Raw genomic sequence first — 25,243 nt, 5'->3', positions numbered from 1 at the left:
CTTCATCATATCTTTATCCATATAATGGAAGGCTAATCCAATATTTTTATCAAATTATACGTTTCTCCAAACATCTTATCAATATGAGCCTCAAACTGCCCATGGTCTTGTATTATCACTCCCAAATCCTTTTCCTTTTCCACCTTTTTCAACACTACTTCTTCACCCATCTTATATGACCCTCTTGGCCGTCTTCCACTCTTTCCCATCTCCATCACATGACTTTTGCTCAGATTAAATTCCATTTGCCACCTCTTGCTCCACTCCCAAATCTTATCCAGGTCTGCCTGTAAAATTTCACAATCTTCTTCACTCTTCACACACCTACACAACTTCGCATCATCCGCAAACAAATTAATATAACTGTTTACTCCTCTGGCATGTCATTTATATATACCAGGAAAAGTATTGGTGCCAGCACTGAGCCTTGTGGGACTCTACTCTCCACCACCAACCAGTCCGACTTGCATCCCTTATTACCGTTCTCATCTCCTCCATCTCAAGTAGTTTTCCATCCACTTTAACACTTTTCCTTTCAGTCCTCCATAAATCTCTACTTTCCATAACAGTCTCTGTGAGGTACCTTGTCAAAAGCTTTCTTTAAATCCAAATATACACAGTCCATCCATCCCTCTCTCTGTATTTTGTCAACCACTCTTGAATAAAAGCTCAGTAGATTTGTTACACATGACCTCCCTTTCCTGAAGCCAAATTGATGATCCGATAATAACTTATGATCCTCCAGGAACCGTATCCAATATTTCTTTATCACCCTCTCACAAATCTTACCGACCACACTTGTTAGAGACACAGGTCTATAGTTAAGAGGCTCTTCCTTACTGCCTCCCTTATAAATGGGCACCACTTCAGCTCTTTCCACTCTACTGGTACTTCCCTGTTTCTAATGAGCACCTTATAATATCATATAATGGATCAATCAATTCTTCTCTACACTCCTTCAATAATTTTCCTGAAACTTCATCTGGTCCCATCGCTTTATCATCTTTAAGTTCCTCCAACATTTTATATAACTCCTTTTAGGTATCTTAATGTCCTCCATGTGCACATTTCCTTGTACATTCTGTGGCTTTACAAACATTGTTTCTTTAGTAAATACTTGCTGAAACCTATTATTTAGCAATTCCGCTATATTCTTAGGGTCATCTACTATCCCTTGCTCTCCTTTTAATCTTTCAATGGACTCTCTTTTTTTAAGTTTACCATTTATGAACCTGTAAAACAATTTTGGATGTTCCTTACTCTTGTCTACAATATCTTTTTCAAATTTTCTTTCTTCCTCCTCCTTACCCTCACATACTCATTTCTTGCCACTCTATAATTCTCCTTATTTAGTATATTCCTGCTCTTTTTCCATCTTTTCCAAGCCACATCTCTTTTCCTTAGCCTTAACACAAGTTGCATTAAACCAATCCTTTCTTCCTTCCTCTCTTGGTTTATACTTTGGTACAAATTTCATAACTCCTTCTTTATAATATTTCATAAAATCTCATATTTCTTTTGCACTTCTCTGATTTGTAACATCTCCCAATCTAATTTTCTGAAATAATTTTTCAAACTTTCTGTGTCCATCTTTCTATAATTCAATCTACCACTCCTGTATGTCTCGTCCTTCCTTCGCTGTGTTGTTGCTATCTGCATTTCCATAACCACATGATCACTCTTTCCCAAAGGACACTTGTATTGTATATCTCCACATAGGTACACTTCTCTTGTTAACACCAAATCCAGTCTAGCCGGTTCATCATCTCCTCTATATCTAGTATTTTCCTTCACCCTCTGTTCCATCATATTTTCCATCATTAGATTAAGAAATCTCTCCCCATGCTTCTTCTCCAACACCACTTACTAGATTTTCCCAATCCACCTCCTTACAATTAAAATCTCCTACTAGTATCACCTTTCTTTTTCCAGATAATACACTTTCCAAACTCTGTAAAGTATCCTTGATCATATTGTCGTATTCCTTAATGTCCAAGAATTTGTTTTAGGAGGTACATAGGTCACCATGATTATTAATTCTTTTCCATCACTTTTTATCCTTATGCTTATCACTTCTGTTGTTCTTCCCATACCAAACCTTATCCACATTTATTTATTTCTTCGTCATAATCATAACTCCTCCTCCACCTTTACTCTCTATCCTTTCTCCATATATTATATTTATTATCCAAATTTATCTTTGTTTTTCATGCAATTTTGTCTCAGTCAAACACACTATATCAGGCTTCTCCACTATCATATAGTCTTGCAATTCCAATCTACTTGACAGTATCCCATCTATATTAGTATACATTACGGTCCACCCACTGCTCCTCTAGGGGTTCCTCCATTCCTTCTTTCCACATACCACTTTCTGACTCTCTCTCTATAACTCTCCAAAAACTTTTCTCTTTCCTCCTCAGACCGCTCATCATTTTTCCTTCTCGCCTCTTCCACCAATTCCTTATATCTTCTCCTCTCTCCTCATTTCTATTCTTTCTCACAAACACCTCTTTACAACCTTCTATCTCTCTTAACTTTGATGTTCTATATAGGACATCCTCCTTAGATTGTTGTGACTTCAGTACTACTTTAATCGGTCTGTTCACTCCCTCCTTATACGGACCCAGTCTATGGATCTCTTCCACTTCTTCTTGTAGGTCTTTTTTTTCATCATCATTTAGATTTTTGAACAGATCTCTTACCGTTTTCAATTCTTCCTTAATTCTCTTCCTTATATGTTATATTTTGTTCTTTCATCCCAAATATTAACACACTCTTCTTCTTTTCTGCTATTTCCCTTATCAATGTTTCCTTATTCTTCATTACATTAACCATTTCCTTGGACCTTTCTTTTTTGTCTTCCTTCAACTGATCTTTAATTATTTCTTGTAATCCAATCATCTCTGCTTCCCTCGACTCAGTCCATTGTGTTTTCTTCAGTTCCCATTCCCTTTCAAGTCTTTCATTCTGCTCACTAATCATTTCCTTAAAGTCATCTTTCTCCTTTACTACTCTCCATTTTCTCCTCCAACCGTCTCTTGTATTTTTCAACCTCCACCTTCAAATGCATTCTCATCCACCAATCGTTTTCATTTTCCTCCAGTCTCTTAACTCTTTCCTTCAAAGCCTTGCGGAATTCTTTATCCTGCTCCTCCTCACTCCTCTGAACTTATAATTCCTTCACCAACTCCTCAAATCTCTTCTCCAACATCACCAATCTACCTTGCAATGTTGCCCTGTTGAAGCTGGACTCATGCTTTGACTGGCCACTTTGGCTTTGCTCCCTGGGCCTCATCAACATATTTTGAAGTTGGTAATTTATTCCTTACCGGTCTATCCATTTTTCCTTACTTTTCCTGGGAACATGTGGGTGTGTGGTCACTCCAGGCCTGGTAGTTACGTGTGTGTTGGATCGTTCTGCTATGGTTGGCCTTTGTTTCCCGCTCTGTCATTTGGAGTGTGGAGGTTCTCCCACCTCCGATCACTCCCATGTACACGCCACCAGGCTACGTTCACTCTTTACACTCGTTCACTCGCTCTGGTCGCCCCTCAATAGCAATAACTATTCTTACTCAAGCACATTGCTTAGCGTGTGGAGTGTTATTTAGATGTGTGTGTGTGTGTGTGTGTGTGTGTGTGTGTGTGTATTTACCTAGTTGTATTTACCTAGTTGTAGTTTTACAGGGCCTGGGCTTTATGCTCGTGTGGTCCCGTCTCCATATCTACACTTATCCAATTTTTCTTTAAAACTATGTACACTCTTTGCTGATACCACTTCCTCACTCAAACTGTTCCAAGTCTCAACACATCTTTGGGAAACTAAATTTTTAACATCTCTCAGACATCGTCCCTTCCTTAGTTTCTTACTATGCGATCTTGTGCTTCTAAAGTCATATTCTTCTCTCAGGATCAGTTTCTCATTATCCACTTCATCCATTCCGTTAATCAATTTATAAACTTGTATCAGATCCCTCTCTCTTCTCTGCTCCAAGGTTGGTAGATCCATTGCCTTTAGTCTCTCCTCATATGCCATCCCTTTAAATTCTGGAACCATTCTTGTAGCCATTTTTGTAGTCTCTCTAATTTTCTTATGTGTTTCTTTTATGGGAGTCCACACAACTCCTGCATATTCCAATCTAGGTCTTATTTTAGTACTTATCAATTTCTTCATCATTTCCTTGTCCATATAGTGAAATGCTACTCCAATATTCCTTAGCAAATTATACGTCTCTGAAAATTCTATCAATATGGCTAACCGGTTGATTATTTTCTTCCATTGTCACTCCCAAGTCCTTTTCCTTTTTACTTTTTCTAGTTCTACTCCATCTCCCATCTTATAGATTCCCACTGGTCGTCTTTCACTTTTTCCCATTTCCATGACATGGCTTTTGTCCACATTGAATTCCATCTCCCATTTTTTGCTCCATTTCCAGATCTTGTTTAAGTCTTCCTGTAGTATTTCACAATCCTCTTTTGTTTAATGACTCTGCACAGTTTCGCATCGTCCGCAAACAGATTTATGTAGCTGTTCACTCCTCTGGCATGTCATTTATATATACGAGAAAAAGTATTGGTGCCAATACTGACCCCTGTGGCACTCCGCTGTCTACTGTTCTCCACTTGGACTTCATATCTTTAACTATCGTCCTTATTTCTCTCCCCCTTAAGTAATTCTTCATCCATCTCAATGTGCTTCCTTTTAAGCCACCCTTCTCCTCTAACTTCCATAGTAATCTTTCATGTGGCACTTTATCAAAAGCCTTTTTTAGATCTAAATAAATACAGTCAATCCATCCTCTCTCTCTTGTACTTTATCAACTATTCTAGAGTAGAAACTCAATAAATTTGTCACACATGACCGACCTTTTCTAAAACCAAATTGGCTATTTGATAATATTTTGTTGTCTTCAAGAAACTCGATCCATTGCTTCTTTATTACTTTTTCACACATCTTGCATATTACACTAGTTAGTGATACCGGCCTGTAATTTAAAGGTTCTTCCTTCCTTCCGCTCTTATATATGGGAACCACCTCAGCTCTTTTCCACTCCACTGGCACTGTTCCATTTTCTATTGAGCATTTTATGATGTTGTATATTGGACTTGCTAGTTCTTCCCTACATTCTTTCAGTATTCTGCCTGAGACTTCATCCGGTCCCATTGCCTTTTCCTCATCCAATTCCGTCATCAACTTTTTATTTCAAGCTTGGTTACTTTAATCTCTTTCATATAGACAGTCTCTATTACCCTGTGGTCTTTCAAATTTGGATTCCTTAGTAAAGACCTCATGAAATTTACTATTTAACAGTTCTGCCATACTTTTGGGTCTTCCACCATTCCGTTTCTCCTTTTAACCTTTCTATTGTTTCTTTTTGTCTTATTTTTCCATTTATGAATCTGTAGAACAATTTTGGTTGTTCCTTACATTTTTCGACAATGTCCTTTTCATAGTTCTTTTCTTCTTCCTTTCTCACCTTAGCATATTCATTTCTTGCTGTTTTGAAGTTTTCTTTATTTTCTGGATTTCTGTTTCTTCTCCACCTTTTCCATGCTCCATCTCGTTTCTCCTTTGCCCTAGCACATCTTGCATTAAACCAATCTTTCTTTCCTTCTTCTTTAGGTCTATATTTCGAACATATTCCCTGACCCCAGTTTTGTATATTTCCAAAAATAAGTTATATTTCTCTTGATCCGTTAATGAGTTTTCCATCTCCTCCCAGTTTACGTTTTTAAAATAGTTTTTGAGATTCTCAATATCAGCCTTTCTGTAATTTAATCGGTATGTGTGTGTGTGTGTGTGTGTTTCCATGAATATTACAAGGCGGTACGCATGTAACTTATCTCTCGAGAGGGAGAGGGGGAGGGAGGGAAGGGAGATGGGGAGGGAGGAAAGGAAGATGGGGAGGGAGGGAATGGAGAGAGAGAGAGAGAGAGAGAGAGAGAGAGAGAGAGAGAGAGAGAGAGAGAGAGAGAGATGGGAACAGTCTATGCCATTGGGTAATTTTAGACACAAGGCGGGATGCATGTAGTTTATCTTTAGTGATAGGTGTAACAAGGATGGTGGGAGGAGCACTAGGATTTCAAGGACAGCATACGGCATGTGTATTTGGTATCCAACACACTATACGGGACAACTGAACTGAAGAAAGCTCAGAAAAGAAATATGACGTCTTATGTAGGCGTCACCGTATTTGCTACTGGGGCTTCATGACGCCCACATAGGGATCACCGTATTGAAGGGGTTAATAAAAAAAAAAAAACATATAAATGAAGCCTTTAATAGTACTGACCTAGTCTAAATTAGTGTTTTTTAGAGGTTATAGTGATGTTTTGGGGTATAGGCTGGAGGTTAGTCCCTATCCTCCTAATTCTTAAGTATCTTATGGGAAAAATTGCTTCATGATTCGAATAAACGCTGATTTGAGTGATGAAAAACTGCCCTAACCCCATCGAATTGTGAGGATCCCCTGTACTTTCATTTTTCCAATAATTCGTTTTTAAAGTGATAATACTGGTAATGATAATGGTACCAGCAATAGAATAATGATGCATGCAGTTAGGGTAAGTAAAAGTACTGCAAAAAGGTGCAACCTATATGCCATCAAATATGGTATCTCATTGTGGAGGATTAGGAGCTATTGTGGATGGCTAGATTGGGAAAATATATGAAGAATTATTTCTCAATAAAAGCATATACAGTAAGTCCTCTTTGTATGGTACATATGCGTTCCTGAAAACCTAACCACAAATCAAAATTACTGAATTCCGAACCCCTTATAACATGTAATAATAGGGGATGTGTTCCAGCACATCGAAAGTCACCCCTACAAACATGAAAATACATGAAAATAGTCATATAAGAAAAATGTAAAGCACTGTGCAAAAGAAATAAACAAAATGTTTTTATTTACCTTTCACTCACCACGTATTCTATCATTTGATGTCCCTCCTGAGGCTAAACCCTAAAACTCGGGGACGTTGGGAGTTTTCGCTCACACTAACTCAGCAGGTTTGGCGAGAAACACACAAAATACCTTCTATTCACATACTGATTACACTTGGAAATTCAATAAATGAGTGAGTACAAATGGTGTTCTGCCAACAAGCAGCTCTTCCTCTTTCCAATGCAAAAAATAAACAGAAGTCTCTAGATGCTATGGTTACCAAAGTATCACAGGATGAATGAGGTGGTATCATCGGTGTGTACGTGGCCTTGCGTCCGAACGAGTCCAGCGGCCTTGGCTAGAGTGATTGAAACTAGGCCCCTTGTATCCTCTCTCTCTCTCTCTCTCTCTCTCTCTCTCTCTCTCTCTCTCTCTCTCTCTCTCTCTCTCTCTCTCTCTCTCTCTCTCTCTCTCTCTCTCTCTCTCTCTCTCTCTCTCTCTCTCTCTCTATTTATTATTAGTAAATATTAGTTAGGCGGAATTGGACACCGTGAAATCTCTGTCACTCTTACCACTCAGATTGTGCAGGGACACCACAGAACACCTGAATTCCGATCTTTCTAAGATTTCCGATTGAGGCAGAAAAATCTAGTAGTTTTCAATGTCTCAAAAACTCAATTCCTCCATTTATCAACTCGACAACATTCAATACAACTATCCCCTCTTCTTCAATGACACTCAACTGTCTCCCTCTTCTACACTAAATATCCTCAGTCTGTCCTTTACTCAAAATCTTAACTGGAAACTTCACATCTCATCTCTTGCTAAAACAGTTTCTATGAACTTAGGTGTTCTGAGGCATCTCCACCAGTTTTTCTTGCCCCTCCAACTGTTTACTCTATATAGGGGCCTTATCTGCCCCTCTTCACATGTTTGATGGGGTTCCAGTCACAGAGTTTTACTAGATGGGATGGAATCAAAAAGCTTTTCATCTCATCAACTCCCCTCCTCTGACTAACTGTCTTCTGCCTCTTTCTCACAGCCGAAATGTTGCATCTCTTTCTATCTTTTATCGCTATTTTATTGAGGACGGAAAAAGTAAAAGGGCTGTCAGTAGTCTCTGATACCTGTATTTCAAAGAGGAAAGAATGAGGTTTTGAAGAAATGTGATGTTCCATAAATAAGAAGATAAATCTAAGACTATGAATGTTGCAGAAGTTAACACAAAGAAATTTACTGGAAGTATCAAGACACTTCATATCTATATTTGAAAGATAGAGTGATCTGGTGACATTTATGGTGTATATCACTTTAAAAATATTTCGAGTTTAAACTTAATTTTGATGTTAAGAACATTTAGAATAAGTAGTGCATGTAACTGCAGCACTAATAGTAACCTCATTCATAGTTATAAAATTCCAAGTGGGGAGAAGTAGTTAGTGGGGTACCACATGGCTCAGTGTTAGGTCCATTATTATTTCTAATATATATCAACCACTTGGATAGTGAAATTAATAGTGATATCAATAAATTTGCGGACGACACAAAGATAGGTAGATTAATTAGGTCCGATTCGGATGCCGAGGCTTGGCAGGCTGACTTGGATAGGATGAAAGAATGGACAGATAGATGGCAAATGCAGTTCAATATTAACAAGTGCAGGGTACTAAGCATAGGTAAAGATAATCCAAGCAATAGGTATACGATAAATAACGTGGCTCTAGGAAGTTCCAAGTATGAAAAAGATTTAGGAGTCATAGTTAGCTCTGATCTCGGTACAAGGTAGCAATGTATTGAGGCCAGAAATAAGGCGAATAGATTATTAGGATTAATTTTTAGAAGTGTTAAAAGCAGTAGGAGTCCTGAAGTAATACTAAAATTATACTTGGCGCTGGTCAGGCCACATCTTGACTATGGGGTACAATTTTGGTCCCCACAATTCAGGAAGGACATAGCTCTGTTGGAGTCAGTGCAAAGGAGGATGACTAAAAAGATACAGGGGATGAGGGATATTCCTTATGAAGAGAGACTGAAAAAAACTCAATTTGCATTCTCTAGAGAGACGAAGGTTAAGAGGAGACCTGATAGAAGTATTTAAGTGGTAAAGGGGACATGAATGTAGTTCTTAGGATCAGCAGTGAGGACAGAGCCAGAAATAATGGGTTTAAACTTGAAAAATTCAGGTTTAGGAAAGAAATGGGAAGAAACTGGTTTCCAAACTGAGTGGTTGATGAGTGGAACGGTCTCAGTGGTCTTGTAGTCAGGGCTGAGTCAATAGGGAGCTTTGAAAGAAGGTTGGATAAGTTCATGGATGGATAGATAGATAGAACTAGTAGCTTAAGCACACAGGGACTGCCATGTATAGGCCTGGCGGCCTCTTGCAGCCTCCCTCTTTTCTTATGTTCTTATGTTCTACATTTTAACACTTTCTGTAAGCACAAAGCTTGTAATGTAAACTTCAATTGAATTTAGCTTGCTTTCATATTATCAAGGACAGAGAGGCATAGTAGGAACCTAATCAAATTTTAACTACACTTTTCAATTAACATTTCAATTACAGGTTGCTGGAGGAAGTTTATCCTTGCCTCTTGGCATAAAGTCAAGTCAAAGTTTTGTAGAATGGCTGCATGAGGAACAAGAATCTTCTTTAGTTTCTGTGAGTGCTGGATGTACTTACCATCTTGATCCAGTCAGTGAGCTTCTCACAGTTAGAGGTATACCACCATCCAAATTAAACAGGTTAGTAATTTAACATATTTTTAAGGGAGATAGACATATTATCTGTCTTATGAAATAAATAAATCAATTATAAGTTCCAGCTCAACAATTTTTGAGAATGAATTTGAATCAAATACATACATACTATTCTAGTAATTAATGACAGTGCCAATACCTTTATAGCTATGAAATCATGTCTGGAAAAAACTTTTTTTAATAGAAAAAATGAAGTGATTTATGGGTGGTAATGTTTTGAGTTGGAAGCAATATTAATTATTCATCAAATAATATAGTTGAAAACATAAAAGAAAGAAAAAAGATGTAGAAAGGGTAATTTGGGTATATCAATGGTTCATCAGTTCTTTTTGTTCAAAACCTTTTTTGCTGAACCATCACTTGATGAATGGGAATTAAGAAATCTTAGTTAGGAATCACAAAAAATTGCTAATGTGAATGATTTGGAAGATTAAACCTGATAAATTTTTTTGAGAGCTCACAAGACTATGAATTTCCAAGAAAACACAATATATAATCTTTGCAGTGAATTAAATAAACCAAGCTCTCATACTCATTAGATATAGATTGTAGTAAAACAAGCTGTAGTTTTGTGTCCAAGTAACACAAACTGCATCAGAGTAGATTATTACCACAATAAGTCTATGAAACACCTGGATCTCTCTCTCTCTCTCTCTCTCTCTCTCTCTCTCTCTCTCTCTCTCTCTCTCTCTCTCTCTCTCTCTCTCTCTCTCTCTCTCTCTCTCTCTCTCTCTCTCTCTCTCTCTCTCTCTCTCTCTCTCTCTCTCTCTCTCCACTAGGATTTTCAACTGTAATAAGTGAGAGGTTTCTCAAAATACTCAAGTTTTGAATAAGTGTCAGTAAGACACCATTACTAAAGCAATGATGATCATTTGTATATTGCAAAAGAAACATTTGAAACATTTATTCATTGCTTACAGTTGTACAATATTATATGCTAAGTCTAAGTTAACAGTAACTGTAGCATGCCTTTCTAAAGCTAAGCTTTTTAGGCAAAATCAAGAGAAGAAAAAGTTTTAATAATACCTATTATAAAATTTATAATAATGAGAATAATAAGAGCAATGAAATTAATAATAAAAAAATAATAATATTGAAAATAATGATAATGATAATAATAGAAAATAAATAATAATAAGAATAATAGTAACAAATGATAACAATAATAAAGGTAATAATAATAATGATATGGGAATAACGGTATGGTAATAAATGTAACTCTTGATTTATTCGATAGATGCATTCCAAGAGGCATCACGTATATCAAAATTCGCGTAAAACAAACATGTAATTCTCATAAGAAACAATAGATAATAAGAGGGATTCGTACAAAATACTCTATTTATTTGGCTAAATTAACATGTTTTTATTATTTACCATTCTAAATACTAGAAGTGTATTTAAAGTAAAAAGGAAAATCAAGAAATAATAAGAGAAAGCAAAAAATAATAAGAGAAAGCAACAAAACAAAGAATACATAAACAAAACACTCACAGCATCACTGCCTTCACCACTCACACCACAGTCAGTCACCAACCTCCTCTGAGGTCTTGGGAGGTGGTTTGGAACGAATTATAATTACTTCCATAAGAATACATGTATTTTGATTCTTTGGAGTAAGAACATTTTGGAGTAGGAACAAAATTTTGAACAGATTGAGTTCGTATTCCAAGGCACCACTGTATTTCATTAGTAATTCACTATCACTCAGTGCCACGAAGTCGAAGTTATCCTCATGGCATGAGCGTATATGAATACTATGATATGCTATCCATTATAGCAGGCAATAGAGGAGTGGAAACATAAATATCGTGGTGAAAGCAACACGCAAGCTAAAAGAGTCACAAGAAGAAAATAAAGTGGCTGAGTCACCACGAGTCCTCCGCATTGTCTGTGGTCGATCTCATCTCTGCTTTATTTTTTGGTATTCCATGTAAGAATCCACTTTATGCATTAGAAAACTTTCTTGGGGCAAGATTTGTAAAAAGCTAATAGAAATGTTTTATGAACATAAATGCATATACAGGGAACGCCACTTAACGAAGTGGTTATGTTCCTAAAAAAACCTTCGTTATGCGAAACTTCGTTAAGCGAACCAATTATAACAAGTTTAACTCCTGACTTGAACTTCCATTGAGAGTATAACAAAGCAAGTGTGCATCATAGTACAGTGAAAGGTTTAATGAAAGTAAAAATTATGAAGTTAAACATTTAGGCAGTTTAATTTAAGTCATTATAATGTACACTAATGTATGTATGTACATAACTTTATAATGTTGATGATCTTAAATTTATGAAGGGAGGGAGAGTGAAATGGAAAAGACACTAACTGGCAACCTGTGGAATGTAAACAAAGAACGCATCATTGTATCACATACAAAACTTATGTACCACATTTCCACAAGGCTTTCCATTTTATCCATTGTAGTCATGAGTTCAGGTGGTTCTTTTAGCTTGAAAGGAAGATACAGTCTCACCAGCCTTGTTAATAGAGTCTGCTGACTTGAAAATAGTTGAGACAGTAGATGGAGCCAAGATGGTGGCGAGCAATGCTATTATTAGTTTTCTCACTTCTCTCGTGCCTGTGAAGGATATCCAGCTTCACTTGGAGAGTAAGAGACTTCCTGGTCTTAGCAACGCTAGTCAACATTGCAGGACGTTGTGGTGGTAAATTGAGAGAGGGAAGACGAACTGCTACTAACACTGTTATTGTTTTGAACAGTGGCAGTGAGTGGTGCGCGTGTTGTCCACGAGAGGAACTGGTGTATTCAAAAGACTGTTGGCTTGCGTGATACGGCAGGGCTTTCAAACTTGGAAAAAAATTACCTGGAAAAAACCTCATTAAAGCGAGTTTGATGTTCTTTAAACGAGCAGATGGTAGTAAAATGAAACATTTGTTGTAGTGAAATTTCATTGTGTGAACCTTCGTTAAGTGGGGGTTGCCTGTATAAGACAGTAAGACCACCTGGAGAGGTGGTGTTCCCAGGAAACTGAGAACAACCTGATAGCAACCTCGTTACCGTCTCTCCAACCATTCATGGATGCCATTTCGTGGCAGGAGATTGCTCTGACGTTAAAGTTTCTTGGATCTAGCTCCCACTCTACTCGTGCCTCAGTTGCAGTCTGCCAGCACTGAATACAGATGGAATCTCTTCAATCTGCTTATAATTCACCAAGATGGCCCCAAAACGTCCTTCATTTTCTTCTGCATATGGGGTTATTTTTGATAAGTGGATTTTTGATAAAGTGGTAAAGCTCAGAGGAAGATGATGATTGACTGTGGTGTGAGTGGTGAAGGCAGTGACGCTGTGAGTGTTTTGCTTATGTATTCTTTGTTTTGTTGTTTTCTCTTATCATTTTTTCCTTTCTCTTATTATTTCTTGCTTTTCCCCTTTACTTTAAATACACTTGTAGTATTTAGAATGGTAAATAATAAAATGATGTTAATAATAAATAATGTTATAATGTTATAATGAATAGAGTACTTTGTACAAATTTTTTTGGACCACATCCTGCATCCCCCCCTATTATCTATTGTTTTTTTTTATGAGAATTACATGTTTGTTTTACGCAAATTTTGATATACGCGATGCCACTTGGAACGTATCTATCGCGTAAATCGAGAGTTACCTGTAACTATTGATAGAACATTCTAGCAACATCAACATAACTTCACATTTCTATGTAATTACAACATAATAATAGAACATTCTAGCAACATCAGCACAACTCCACATTTCTGTATAATTGCAACATAATAATAGAACATTGTGTCAGTGTCAACATGACTCCACATTTCTACATAATCACAATGATATAATTGTATGTAATATTTACTAAACAATTGTGTTTTGTTGACATCTAATATACATAATTTGCTAGCTGGGAATAATCTTGGGGGCTGTGACCATATACCATTTTTCCCATTGATTCTGCTGTAATGTTCATGCCACTAAGCCACGAGGAGGAGGAAAACTTCTCATATTTCTTTCTCCTCACTCAACAGCTATTCACTGATATGCTTAGTTTTTGCTCAGTTGTTTTGTTGTGTCTTGATCTTCGTGAAAGCGATGCTAAAATTCCCACAAAAATAATTATACCAATATATCACAATGTTACTAAGCATGTTGGGTCATACTATATAGTACAGTCAAAGATTTTACCTTTTTTATTACCCAATTCAATAGATTTTAGACTTGTAGTATGCCGCATTTAAGATACTGACAACAAAATCACAAGATAATCACAAAAAAATATTTGTTTTGACTAACTTCTCCCAAAATTATCCATATAGGATATATAAAAGTAGATTCAGATTGTCAACAGTATCATCATAATCAATGTTCTATGCATCTGTATGCACATGGGATTTAATACAACAATAATTTAGCTCATGTCAGCAAGGGACACATAACAGCAGTGACATCTGGTGGATTAATTCTGAAAACTCTCCATTCTCAGTTAGTTTTTCTTTGATCTGAAGCCTTATATATACATCAGTATTCTTAAAGTTCCTTTTTCAGGTATAAAGTGAACAATATAAACATTTAGTAGCATGTTGCAAGTATAATATCAGATCATGGCAGTGATAGGTTTGGATTGCAAACTAAATTAAATTTCAGACCTGGACCTAAATATGCTAGTGCAAAATCATGTGCAAATGCAGCTCAGCTTTATGGTGACTTCCTGCAAAACTCATCCAAACATCCAAATGTGCGATTTGTGGCTGGTGTTGAAGATCCTCTCAAGACAACTGCACCCTTTCCCCGTATCTTTTCTCCATCTGTCACAAATGATGGATATATAGATATATGTCATAAGACTTCAGTTCCAGGTAAGAATTTTTTTAAAATTCTTTCTTTTACAATATTAATGATTATAATAATACAGTCAACCCTCGGCTATCGCGACTTCAGCTATCGCGTTTTATTGCTATCACGCACTCATGAAAAGCAGCTAAAATTTCATTATCGCAAGCTCAGATGCCTGGTATCGCGCGCCCAGCCATGACGTCATGGAATATCTGAGCGCTCATTAGCCAAAACCGCCTTCCAGCCAAGATCAATTCGGCTATCGCGTTTTCGGCTATGGTGCGGCTATTTCGGCCCCAATTGGGCACGATAGCCGAGGGTTAAGTGTAATGAATATTGATAATGAATGTTATTATCATTAAAAGTAATAGAGTAAACAAAAATTGCTTGCTGCTCTTATTTCATGTGGATAAAAGATACTCTTCAGGAAGCTGTTATTATTAATAGCATAAATGGAAAGAAAAGTTGAGATAGCTAAAATGTACAGCAAAGGTAGGAAGGCAAGTACTTAGTGGACTGAAAAAAATCTTTAAACATGGATCACTAGATTTTGAAACTTTGAATCATCACTTATCCAAGTGTCCCTTAGCTAACGCATAATGACAAAAAGCATTAGTATATATAATTATAGATATCTGATAATTTTGCTGTAGTGTGGGCCAGTGGTAGTGGTGGTAGCTGGGTGATGAGTCAGTCACTAGCTCTTCCAAGGCCAACTAAGTGAATTTTTATGCAGGAAGTCAGTAGAATAACAAGACAGCATCTAAAAGGACTGTTGTGCTTGTGAAGAGTGGTTGATGACTTCTGGTGAGGTATATTGACTTGCTGCCTTGTGACTTCAACAGTTTGTCACAATGAAGCAGAATGTACTTGCCTTCCATGATCCTTCTTGTTACTCTTGTTTATTTTGATAACTGATACTACTTAGTTTGTTATGAATTAAAGCTTAATTACAGGTTTTCTCCACTATGGAATTGACTTATACAATTTTCACTTTTATGATATTTCTTATTTACTATTTGTTATTCTTTTGTTTATTTTGATAGGGGATTAAGTTTAATTACAGTTTTTTTCCACTTTATCACTTACTGTTATACAATGTTTCACTTTTATGATATCTCTTATTTACCATATCACTCTTCTGCTATGTGATTGATTATACATACTTAGTTTTTATGATTGCTGGAATGTGGAGTTGTTCACTTTGCATGCAAATATAGCTACATTTGTTTGAATATATTAGTATGTATTGATGTATATGTATATTGAGCTCATTTTCTTTTATCTTTGTTATTATTATTATTATTATTATTATTATTATTATTATTATTATTATTATTATAATAATAATAATAATAATTATTATTTTTTTTTTTTATTTATTTATTTGTTTTTTTATTATCATTATCATCATCATCACCATCACCATCATCATCATTATCATCATTTTCCTTTTGTATGTATTATTTATTATATTTCTCCCCATTATTTTGTATGTAGGATCACTTGTAGCATGGGAAATGGGGTGGCTTAATTGGTTAAGGTGTCTCGTGTTTGGACCTCTAGTCTAGGCAGCCTGTGTTTGAATCCTTGCCAAACCTAGTTGCCCGATGGGAGATGTAGCATTCTACCATTAGCTCAAGCAGTGTCATAGGACATAAGCTGTTGTAACGATAAATGGAGTAATTTCTATTTCCACTTGTGATATCATAGTCAGTCAATAGACAGCCTCTGTAATGACACAGTCATGCTCTTTACAACAAAATTCTCTCACTATACCGAAACCATTTTACATAGTGCTTGCTATTATTTCAACCCCTTAACTATCTTTTAGAAACAAAATATGCCACCATAAGTAATGAACAAATAATCTTAGTGCTGTAACACTACAGTAACCAGAGTTTCTTGGTCTTTTATTGTGGGGTTGCACTTACTGCTAAAATAGGTGCCACCATTGAACTGAAATGCAAAGACATCAAGCATTATATATGTAAATAATAAATCAGAATATTAATAATGATGATAATAATGATAAGAATAGCAAAAATAATAATAAAAAGAAAATTAAATTACTTACACACACTGTCACAATGTCCTTTAGCCTCAGAAGGGGCATTTAGCTAAGTAATCCTTCAGTCTCAGGAAGGCCTTTACAGCACACTGTGAGTACAGTGGTGCCTCACAATAACAGACCTCATAGTAAAGGATTTTGCACTATTAGAGACTGGACTAACCTAACATGACCATTTATTTTTTTTACTGTTATGGCAACTTTTTCCCCTCCATGAATCCATAGTTTCTGAGTGGCTGCACCAACAAATGCACATATGACATGATAGATAAGCCAAAAAATGGCATGTTAGATACCACTGTAACTTGTGTTCTTCATCTACGATTTAAAAAAAAACTTGTAATAAGGTAGAGAGTGGTGACTTCTTGCCTGTGGGGCTCACCAGATTGTCACTCATGGTGATTTTTGGTCCCTGGCTGGTTGGACACAGCCTGCCAAAGTGAAATGCTAATTATGCATTTCAGTTTGAATGTTGTTAGGCAAGCAAGGATAATGACACTGCCAAACTGAGAGAGAGAGAGAGAGAGAGAGAGAGAGAGAGAGAGAGAGAGAGAGAGAGAGACCTGCTGGTGTGAATTGCTAGATATGCATTTGTTTGCATGTTGTTTGCCCGGGCAAGTGAGGATAATGTAACTTCCACAGAGAGAGAGAGAGAGAGAGAGAGAGAGAGAGAGAGAGAGAGAGAGAGAGAGAGAGACCTGCTGGTGTGAATTGCTAAATATGCATTTGTTTGCATGTTGTTGGGCAAGTGAGGATAATGTAACTTCCACAGAGAGAGAGAGAGAGAGAGAGAGAGAGAGAGAGAGAGAGAGCCGTGGCCGACCAAAGTGGAGACTGCAGACAAGTCTCTAAAATTAAATGTCTCCATTCACTCAGTTTTTGCCTTCATTTACCTGTCTTTAGAGGTCTACAATTTCATTTCATTCTTTTGACTGGGACAATTTAGTAGGAAGTGGACTAGGTTTTCTTCTTGTAGATAACATGATAAGCAAATTGTCTCATCAGCTCAGTGGTGAAAGAGATGTAGATACAGCTGCCTCATCTCTCTCTCCAAGAAGTATTTGGTCACATTGCAGATTACTGGCTTAAATTGGCTGTGAGGGTGGCATATGGCAAGTTTGTAGCTGGGTAATACTCTATAGCAAGACTACATAAGGTGCAAGCATGTGAGATATCAGGCCTGGCACTCAATTGGGGCACACTTCCCAGCTAATATGCCATGTTTAGGATGGGGAATACTTTTCAACTGCAATGTAGAACAAAAGTTAGAAGGATTTTGGAAATACACCAATTTAAATAGAAAAAAAGAGGTAGAGAAAAAAAAATAGAGACAGAGGGTAAGGAGGTTGAGTGGCATTAGAGAAAGGAGGCAAGTTTGTGATGTATGAAGAGGTGGCAATAGTGTGGAGGTAGTCTATTCTGACTCTGATGATTCCTGGTCTTCCTCCCCTCCTTTGTCACCTTAGTAATGTCTGTCAGGCAGTCATTAAATACTAGTTAAAGATGCCTCTGGACTACATGGGAATTGGCCATATAATAGATGGGAAGCCTTATCTTTAATTCACTTATTCTGGGTAAGAAATTTTTATTACTGTACACTTCTTAAACAATAATATACCCTTTTATTTGAGCATTGAGTATAGAATACTGGATTGATGCTCATGATGATTTGTGGTCGCTGGTTGGTTGGACCTGTGACTGCTAAAGTGAAATGCTAGTTATGCATATCTGCTTGCATGTTGTTGGGCAAGGGAAGATAATGACAGTGCTACATTGAGAGAGAAAGAGAGAGAGAGAGAGAGAGAGAGAGAGAGAGAGAGAGAGAGAGAGAGAGAGAGAGAGGCCTGCTGGTGTGAATTGCTAGATATGCATTTATTTACATGTTATTGGGCGAGTGAGGATAATGTAACTTCCACAGAGAGAGAGAGAGAGAGAGAGAGAGAGAGAGAGAGAGAGAGAGAGAGAGAGAAAGAGAGAGAGAGAGACCATAGCTGGCCAAAGTGCAGACTACAGACATCAGATTCTAAAATTAAATCTCTCCAACCACTTGATTTTTGTCTTCATTTACTGGTCTTTGGAGGTCTACCATTTGATTGCTTCTTTCTTTTGACTGTGGGCAATTTATTATGAAGTGGACTAGGTTTTTTTTCTTGTAGATGACATAAAGAGGAAATTGTTTCATCAGCATAGTGGCAAAAGAGATATAAGCACAGCTGCATGATTCTCTCTCTCTCTCTCTCTCTCTCTCTCTCTCTCTCTCTCTCTCTCTCTCTCTCTCTCTCTCTCTCTCTCTCTCTCTCTCTCTCTCTCAAGAAATATTTTTTGACGTTGCAGATTACTGCCTCAGATGGGCTGTGAGAATGGCCTATAAAGCAAGTTTGCACTAGGACAATTCTCTATAGCAAGACTGCATAAGGTGCAAGCTTGTGAGGTATCAGACATGGCACTTGGCAGTGTTGCACTTTTCTGCTAAGATGCCCTTTTTTTATAGAGATCATGCCTTAATTTTTACCTCAACGGCAATGCAGAACAAAAGTTAGAAGAATTTCAAAAGGAATTTCGGAATTACACCAATTTATGTAGAAAAACAGAGAGAGAAAAAAAAAAGATAAAGACAGAGGGCAAGGAGGTGGAGTGGAGTTAGAGAAAGAAGGCAAGCCTGTGGAGAGGTGGCAATAGTGTGGAGTTAGTCTATTCTGACTTTGGTAATCCAATGTCTTCCTCTCCTTTGTCACCTCAGCAATGTCCTTCAGGCAGTCATTAAATGTTTGTTAATGATGTCACTGGACTATATGGGAATCTATGACTACAACAAATAAGAAGCTATGTATTTGATTTATCTAATCTTGGTAAGACAATTTTTTATTATGTAGATATCTTCAACAATACACAAAAACTTGGACCCTGATAACTTGGATTTCGCAATAAGTCAGACTCTGACTGACCCAAGAACTTTTTCTTTTCTATTGACATTATCAAAAATGTAATTCCAACAAAAAAATTGCATCTTTGTTGGTGTTTAAAATGATACCAAATAAAAGTCGATCAGAGTTTACATTGATTTTGTGAAAAATTTTGAATTGCAAAAAAACACTGAGATATACACTCCTAAAAAATTTTCATAATTTTGTCCTTGTTTTGCTATTTGTATTCATCTGATTGAAATTAAGTTTTCACACATGATCATTTATTCAATTGTGATTTCCTGGAGATTAATAGGGTTTGAAAAGTTACCTGTGATTGAGTAGAGGATGTCAACCCCCACCATGAAGGGAAGGGACTTAACAGAGGAAGAAAGTCAAGGAGGAATTAGCACCAGCCTTGCACTACTTCAGACAACTCTCTCTCTCTCTCTCTCTCTCTCTCTCTCTCTCTCTCTCTCTCTCTCTCTCTCTCTCTCTCTCTCTCTCTCTCTCTCTCTCTCTCTCTCTCTCTCTCTCTCTCTCTCTCTCTCTCTCTCTCTCTCTCTCTCTCTCTCTTATTTAAACATTATGAACGCTGCAATACAATAGGGAACTTAGGTCTATAGCTAAGAATGTACATTGACACTGTCATTCATTTTAAAGCTACTCCACAGGACAACTTGTGAGTGAGGGAATCACTTTGCTGTCACTATCAGTCGTTCATACCTCCCTTCATCAATAACCAGTACTGTCACTATCAGGCATATTATTACATCATCCCTTTACTCCACTGTCACTATTAGACACACTGTTATTCTTTCTGAACTTTCTAGGCACTGTCACTGTCAGGCAATTTAATCTTTACCCCGCTGACTATCAGGCGGGGGTGTACGAATCCATATGTGGGCGGCATACTTTACCTGCTGGGTGGACATTCTGGTGACATCCACTGCAGAGGTGAAGGCATTCCATAGCATCAAGAGAAAACAAGCTGGCATCTCACTGAGTGGCAGCTTGGCACCTCGAGGAGGATGTTGGACACTACTGTTCTTGTAGTTTACTCATTCCTCCTCCAGGGGACCTAAAGCTCCATAAGATGAGGTGTTTTCTGCAGCTGTGCTTTGTGTATCACTGTGAGGGCCACTCTTGTGCGGTGTTCCTGATTGTCCAGCTGGTGGATGGGGGCTTCTTGTGTATGTAGATGTGATCACTGCTGCTGCTGCTGTGTAGTGTGGAGCTCCTGTCTGTGGCCGCTGGAGTCTATGATGAGGTGCTCAGCTCGCTGCTGCACCTTGTCTTGCAGGGAGAGATGGGACTGGGCACTGTGCATTCAAATGAGGGAACTATACTCCATGATGGGCCTCACCTGCACCTTATACAACGTCATGAGACCCTTGGTATCAAGTAGATGTAGCTTTCGATGCAGGAGTGTCCCCCTCAAGGAGGCTTTGCATGCCATGCTCTCCAAGTGGTGTTCAAAGCTAAGTTTGCTGTCTACCTCCACCCCCAGGATGTTGATTGAGTCCTTGATGGTAAGGGTGTCTTCTCCAAACTTCTGCTGGCCTTCCATCAGTCTGGCATCCTCCCGTGAACATGAGATGACCAATGCCTGGGTTTTTCAGCAGCAAACTTGTCTTACCACCATCTGCCCCAGGCCATGATGTCATCAAGCTGGTGGTTGGTGGCATCAATCACATTCACTGCCTCCTCTCTGCTATAGCTGTGTGAAAAGGTGACATCATCTGAATAGGCTGATGCTGATGAGAGGCTCTGAAGGTCATTGAAGTACACCTTCCACAGGATGAGGCCCAAGATTGAGCCCTGTGGAACGGAGGCCTCCACCAGGTGCGTGACCGAGGTGCACCCTTTCACCACCACTCTCAGACTCCAGCCTTGCAGGTAGCTTGAAAATAGCTCCAACAATTGTCCTGTGATGCTGAGCTGCTCAAGCTTAGCCAGAAGTACTCTGTGCTACACATGGTTGAACAATCCAGTGATGTTGAGGGCGATGACAAAGGAGGGGCGGCCAGCACTGAGTGCGTCATGCCAGGCTTCAGTGAGAAGGAGGAGCATGTCGGAGGCAGAGCGCCCCTTTCTGAACCCATGTTGCTGTATGGAGATCAGGTGGTTTTCCTCCAGGTGACAGGTTAGCTACTCACCAATGATGCTTTCCAAGATTTTGCTGACAACTGACAAGAGGGAGATAGGGCAGTAGTTTGTAGGGTCCCCTTTATTGTGCTTTTTGTGTAGAAGAAAGCCTCTTTTTCATCCTCTCTCTCTCTCTCTCTCTCTCTCTCTCTCTCTCTCTCTCTCTCTCTCTCTCTCTCTCTCTCTCTCTCTCTCTCTCTCTCTCTCTCTCTCTCTCTCTCTCTCTCTCTCTCTCTCTCTCATTTTCATATTATCATTATTATTATTATTATTATTATATGATTTTTGTTATTATTATTATTTTTATTATTATTATTGTTATTATTATTACTGTCATCATTATTATTATCAACATGCATGTACACACACACACACACACACACACACACACACACACACACACACACACACACACACACACACACACACACACACACACACACACGTCATGGAGGCTAGCCCAGCAGGAAACAACAAGGAAGATTTGGTTGAGAAGAGATCTCGGTGAAAAGGAAAGAGAAATGTTAAATGAGTTGAGAAAGGAGGCTTTGAAAAAAAATGAAGAGAGGACAGAAGAGGAGAAGAAAGAGTTTTTCTGGAGAATCTTGGATATGAGACTGAGGAAGTGGTTCATAACCCAGAAAAGTACAGCAAGAAAGGACTAAAGAAACTTACGTATGAGCGAATGTAATGTATTCCAACATAAATGGAGTGATATCGGGATTTTAGAACTCAACGATTACTTGAGGACAAGAACCCAGATATTGTGGGTCTTACTGAAACAAAACTGAGAGAGGGAGAAGACCTGATGATGGTTGGAGAAGGAAATATAATGTTTGGAAAAGAAATAGAGTAGGTAAGATGGGAGGAGGAGTGATGTTGCTGGTTAAAAAGATATAAAGGTGGATCAAGTGAAAGAAGGTATGGGAAAGGCAGAAGTGCTAAAGATCAGAGCAGAAACTAATGAAGGAAAAAGAGGCACTACATAGTGGTGTACGTACCACCTAAGACAAATGCATGGTCAGTACAGGAATATGAAGAAATGATAAGTGATACAGGAACATGTCTGGAAGAAATGTTGGGTGGCTGTGAACGAACTATAATGATGGGAGATTTTAATTGTAAAGAGGTGTGTTGGGAGGACTGGTCAATGGAAGGATCAGAGACAACATGGGGAAATACACTATTGACACTGGCAATGGAAAATGTGTTAACTCAGTGGGTCAAAGAAGATACTAGGTTTGGAGGAGAGGGAGCATCGTCAAGACTGGACTTGGTCTTTAGTACAGAGCCAATGGTCATTGAGGAGATGAGGGTGGAGTGCCCTTTAGCAAAGAGTGATCATGCAGTTTTGGAGTTCAAGGTGATAGATGAAGAGAAATCTAGAAGAAATGAAGAATATAAAGTGGGAAGATGGAATTATGCCAAGACAGATTTTGGAAACCTAAAGAAATTCTTTCAAGAGACAAATTGGATGAAATTCAAGAGTGCTAAGGAGCAAATGAAAAGTGGAAGGAATTTATAAAAATATACAAAGAAGGTGAGAAAAATTTGTACCAATAAGACAACATAGAGAAGTTGGAAAGCAGGACTGGTTTAACGATAGATGTGAAAAGGCTAGAACAAGAAAAGAGGATGCATGGAAGAGGTGGAGAAGGAAAAGACGGATTAAGCAGTGGGAAAGTTACAAAAGAGCAAGAAATGAATATGTGTTGATTAGAAGAGAAGAAAGAAAGAAACAAGAAAAGGATATAATTGATAAATGTAAAGACCAACCAAGGCTTTTTACAGACATGTGAACAACAACATCAAAAATAGAGAAAGTATTGAAAGTTTAGAAGTAAATGGAGTATGCAGTGAAGATCCCAGGAAATGGCAGAGGCTATGAATGGATGCTTTCGGAAGGTATTCACAAAGGAGACTGCTTTTGACAAACCACTGGTAATGGAACAGAAAGGGATTATGAAGGAGTTTCAAGTAACTGTGGAGGAGATCAAGAATATGATGGGGAGTTTAGAAGTGAGAAAAGCTGTGGGACCTGATGGGGTATCAGGATGGATTTTAAGAGAATGCAGGAGCAACTGGCAGAAAAAGTTTGTGAAGTAATTGATGCCTCATTAAGGGAAGGTGTAGTGCCCCAAGACTGGAAAAGAGCTAACATTGTCCCAATCTATAAATCAGGTAACAAGAGAGACCCATTGAACTATAGACCAGTGTCACTTACAAGTGTGGTAGCTAAGATGTGTGAGAGGGTGGTGAAGAATAGATGGACAGACTTCTTGGAGAAAAATGACATACTTTGTGAGTGTCAATTTGGTTTTAGAAAAGGGCGTTCATGCACGACAAACCTGATATGTTACTATTCGAGGGTGATAGATGTAATACAGGAAAGAGATGGTTGGGCTGATGGAATATATCTGGATTTAAAAAAGGCCTTTGATAAGGTACCACACCGGAGACTGATCTGGAAACTTGAAATGGTAGGAGGAGTGCATGGCAGTTTACTAAAATGGATGGAAGACTTTTGGTAGGAAGAGAAATGAGAACAATAATTAAGGACAGACCATCAGAATGGGGCTTGGTGGAGAGTGGAGTTCCACAGGGATCAGTGTTGGCACCAGTAATGTTCGCGGTCTACATAAATGACATGGTGGATGGGGTGTCCAGTTATGTGAGCCTATTTGCAGACGATGCAAAATTGTTAAGAAAAGTGAGATGTGACAAAGATTGCGAACTACTCCAGGAAGACTTGGACAGAATATGGAAATGGAGCTGTACATGGCAAATGGAGTTCAACACGACAAAATGCAAGAAAATAGAGTTTGGCAAGAGTGAAAGAAGAATCAGGAGTATGTACAAGATAGGAAATGAAGACATAAAACCAGTCATGAAGAAAAAGACCTTGGGGTGACAATTACCAATGACCTATCGCCAGAGAGACATATAAACAAAATAATTGGAGAAGTATTGAACTTATTGAGGAACATAAGAGTGGCGTTCGTATATTTAGATGAAGAAATGATGAAGAAAATAATTACTGCAATGATAAGACCGAGGCTTGAATATGCAACAATACAGTGGGCTCGAACTTAAAGAAACACATAAGGAAACTAGAGAAAGTACAGAGGGCTGCAACAAAATGGTGCCTGACTTAAGAGATTTGACTTATGAAGACAGACTGAAAAGAATGCAACTTCCGACCCTGGAAAACAGAAGAAAGGGAGACCTGATAGCAATATACAGAGTGATGATTGGCATGGAAAAATGGATAGGGAAGATCTGTGTATGTGGAATGAAAGAATGTCGAGAGGGCATGGGAAAAAACTAAAATGGCCACTTATAGGAGAGATGTGAAAAAATATAGCTTCCCTCATAGAAGGGTGGAAGCATGGAATAGTTTAGACGTGGAAGTGGTCAACGCAAGGAATATTCATGATTTTAAGAAAAAGCTGGACATTAATAGATATGGAGACGGGACAACACGAGCATAGCTCTTTTCCCGTATGTTACAATTAGGTAAATACAATTAGGTAAATACACACACACACACACACACACACACACACACACACACACACACACACACACAAGTGTGGTAGCTAAGATGTGTGAGAGGGTGGTGAAGAATAGATGGACAGACTTCTTGGAGAAAAATGACATACTTTGTGA

At 38.1% G+C, this 25,243-nt stretch overlaps 1 protein-coding gene across 1 annotated transcript in view; it reads left to right on the top strand.

The window, feature by feature from the left end:
* The window catches only part of LOC123515649 (protein misato-like), a 284,397-nt gene that overhangs the window by 235,761 nt on the left and 23,393 nt on the right, over positions 1–25,243 (top strand). Inside the window, exons 9-10 of the mRNA XM_045274468.1 lie at positions 9,448–9,626; positions 14,264–14,475. Coding sequence (XP_045130403.1) covers positions 9,448–9,626; positions 14,264–14,475 — 391 coding nt within the window. The remainder of the gene's footprint in view (positions 1–9,447; positions 9,627–14,263; positions 14,476–25,243) is intronic.

This window comes from Portunus trituberculatus, chromosome 39 (genome assembly GCF_017591435.1).
Source record: "Portunus trituberculatus isolate SZX2019 chromosome 39, ASM1759143v1, whole genome shotgun sequence".
Classification (NCBI taxonomy): Eukaryota; Metazoa; Arthropoda; class Malacostraca; order Decapoda; family Portunidae; genus Portunus; species Portunus trituberculatus.
Note: the sequence above shows the minus strand (reverse complement) of the source record. Positions and strands in the feature narration are given on the sequence as shown.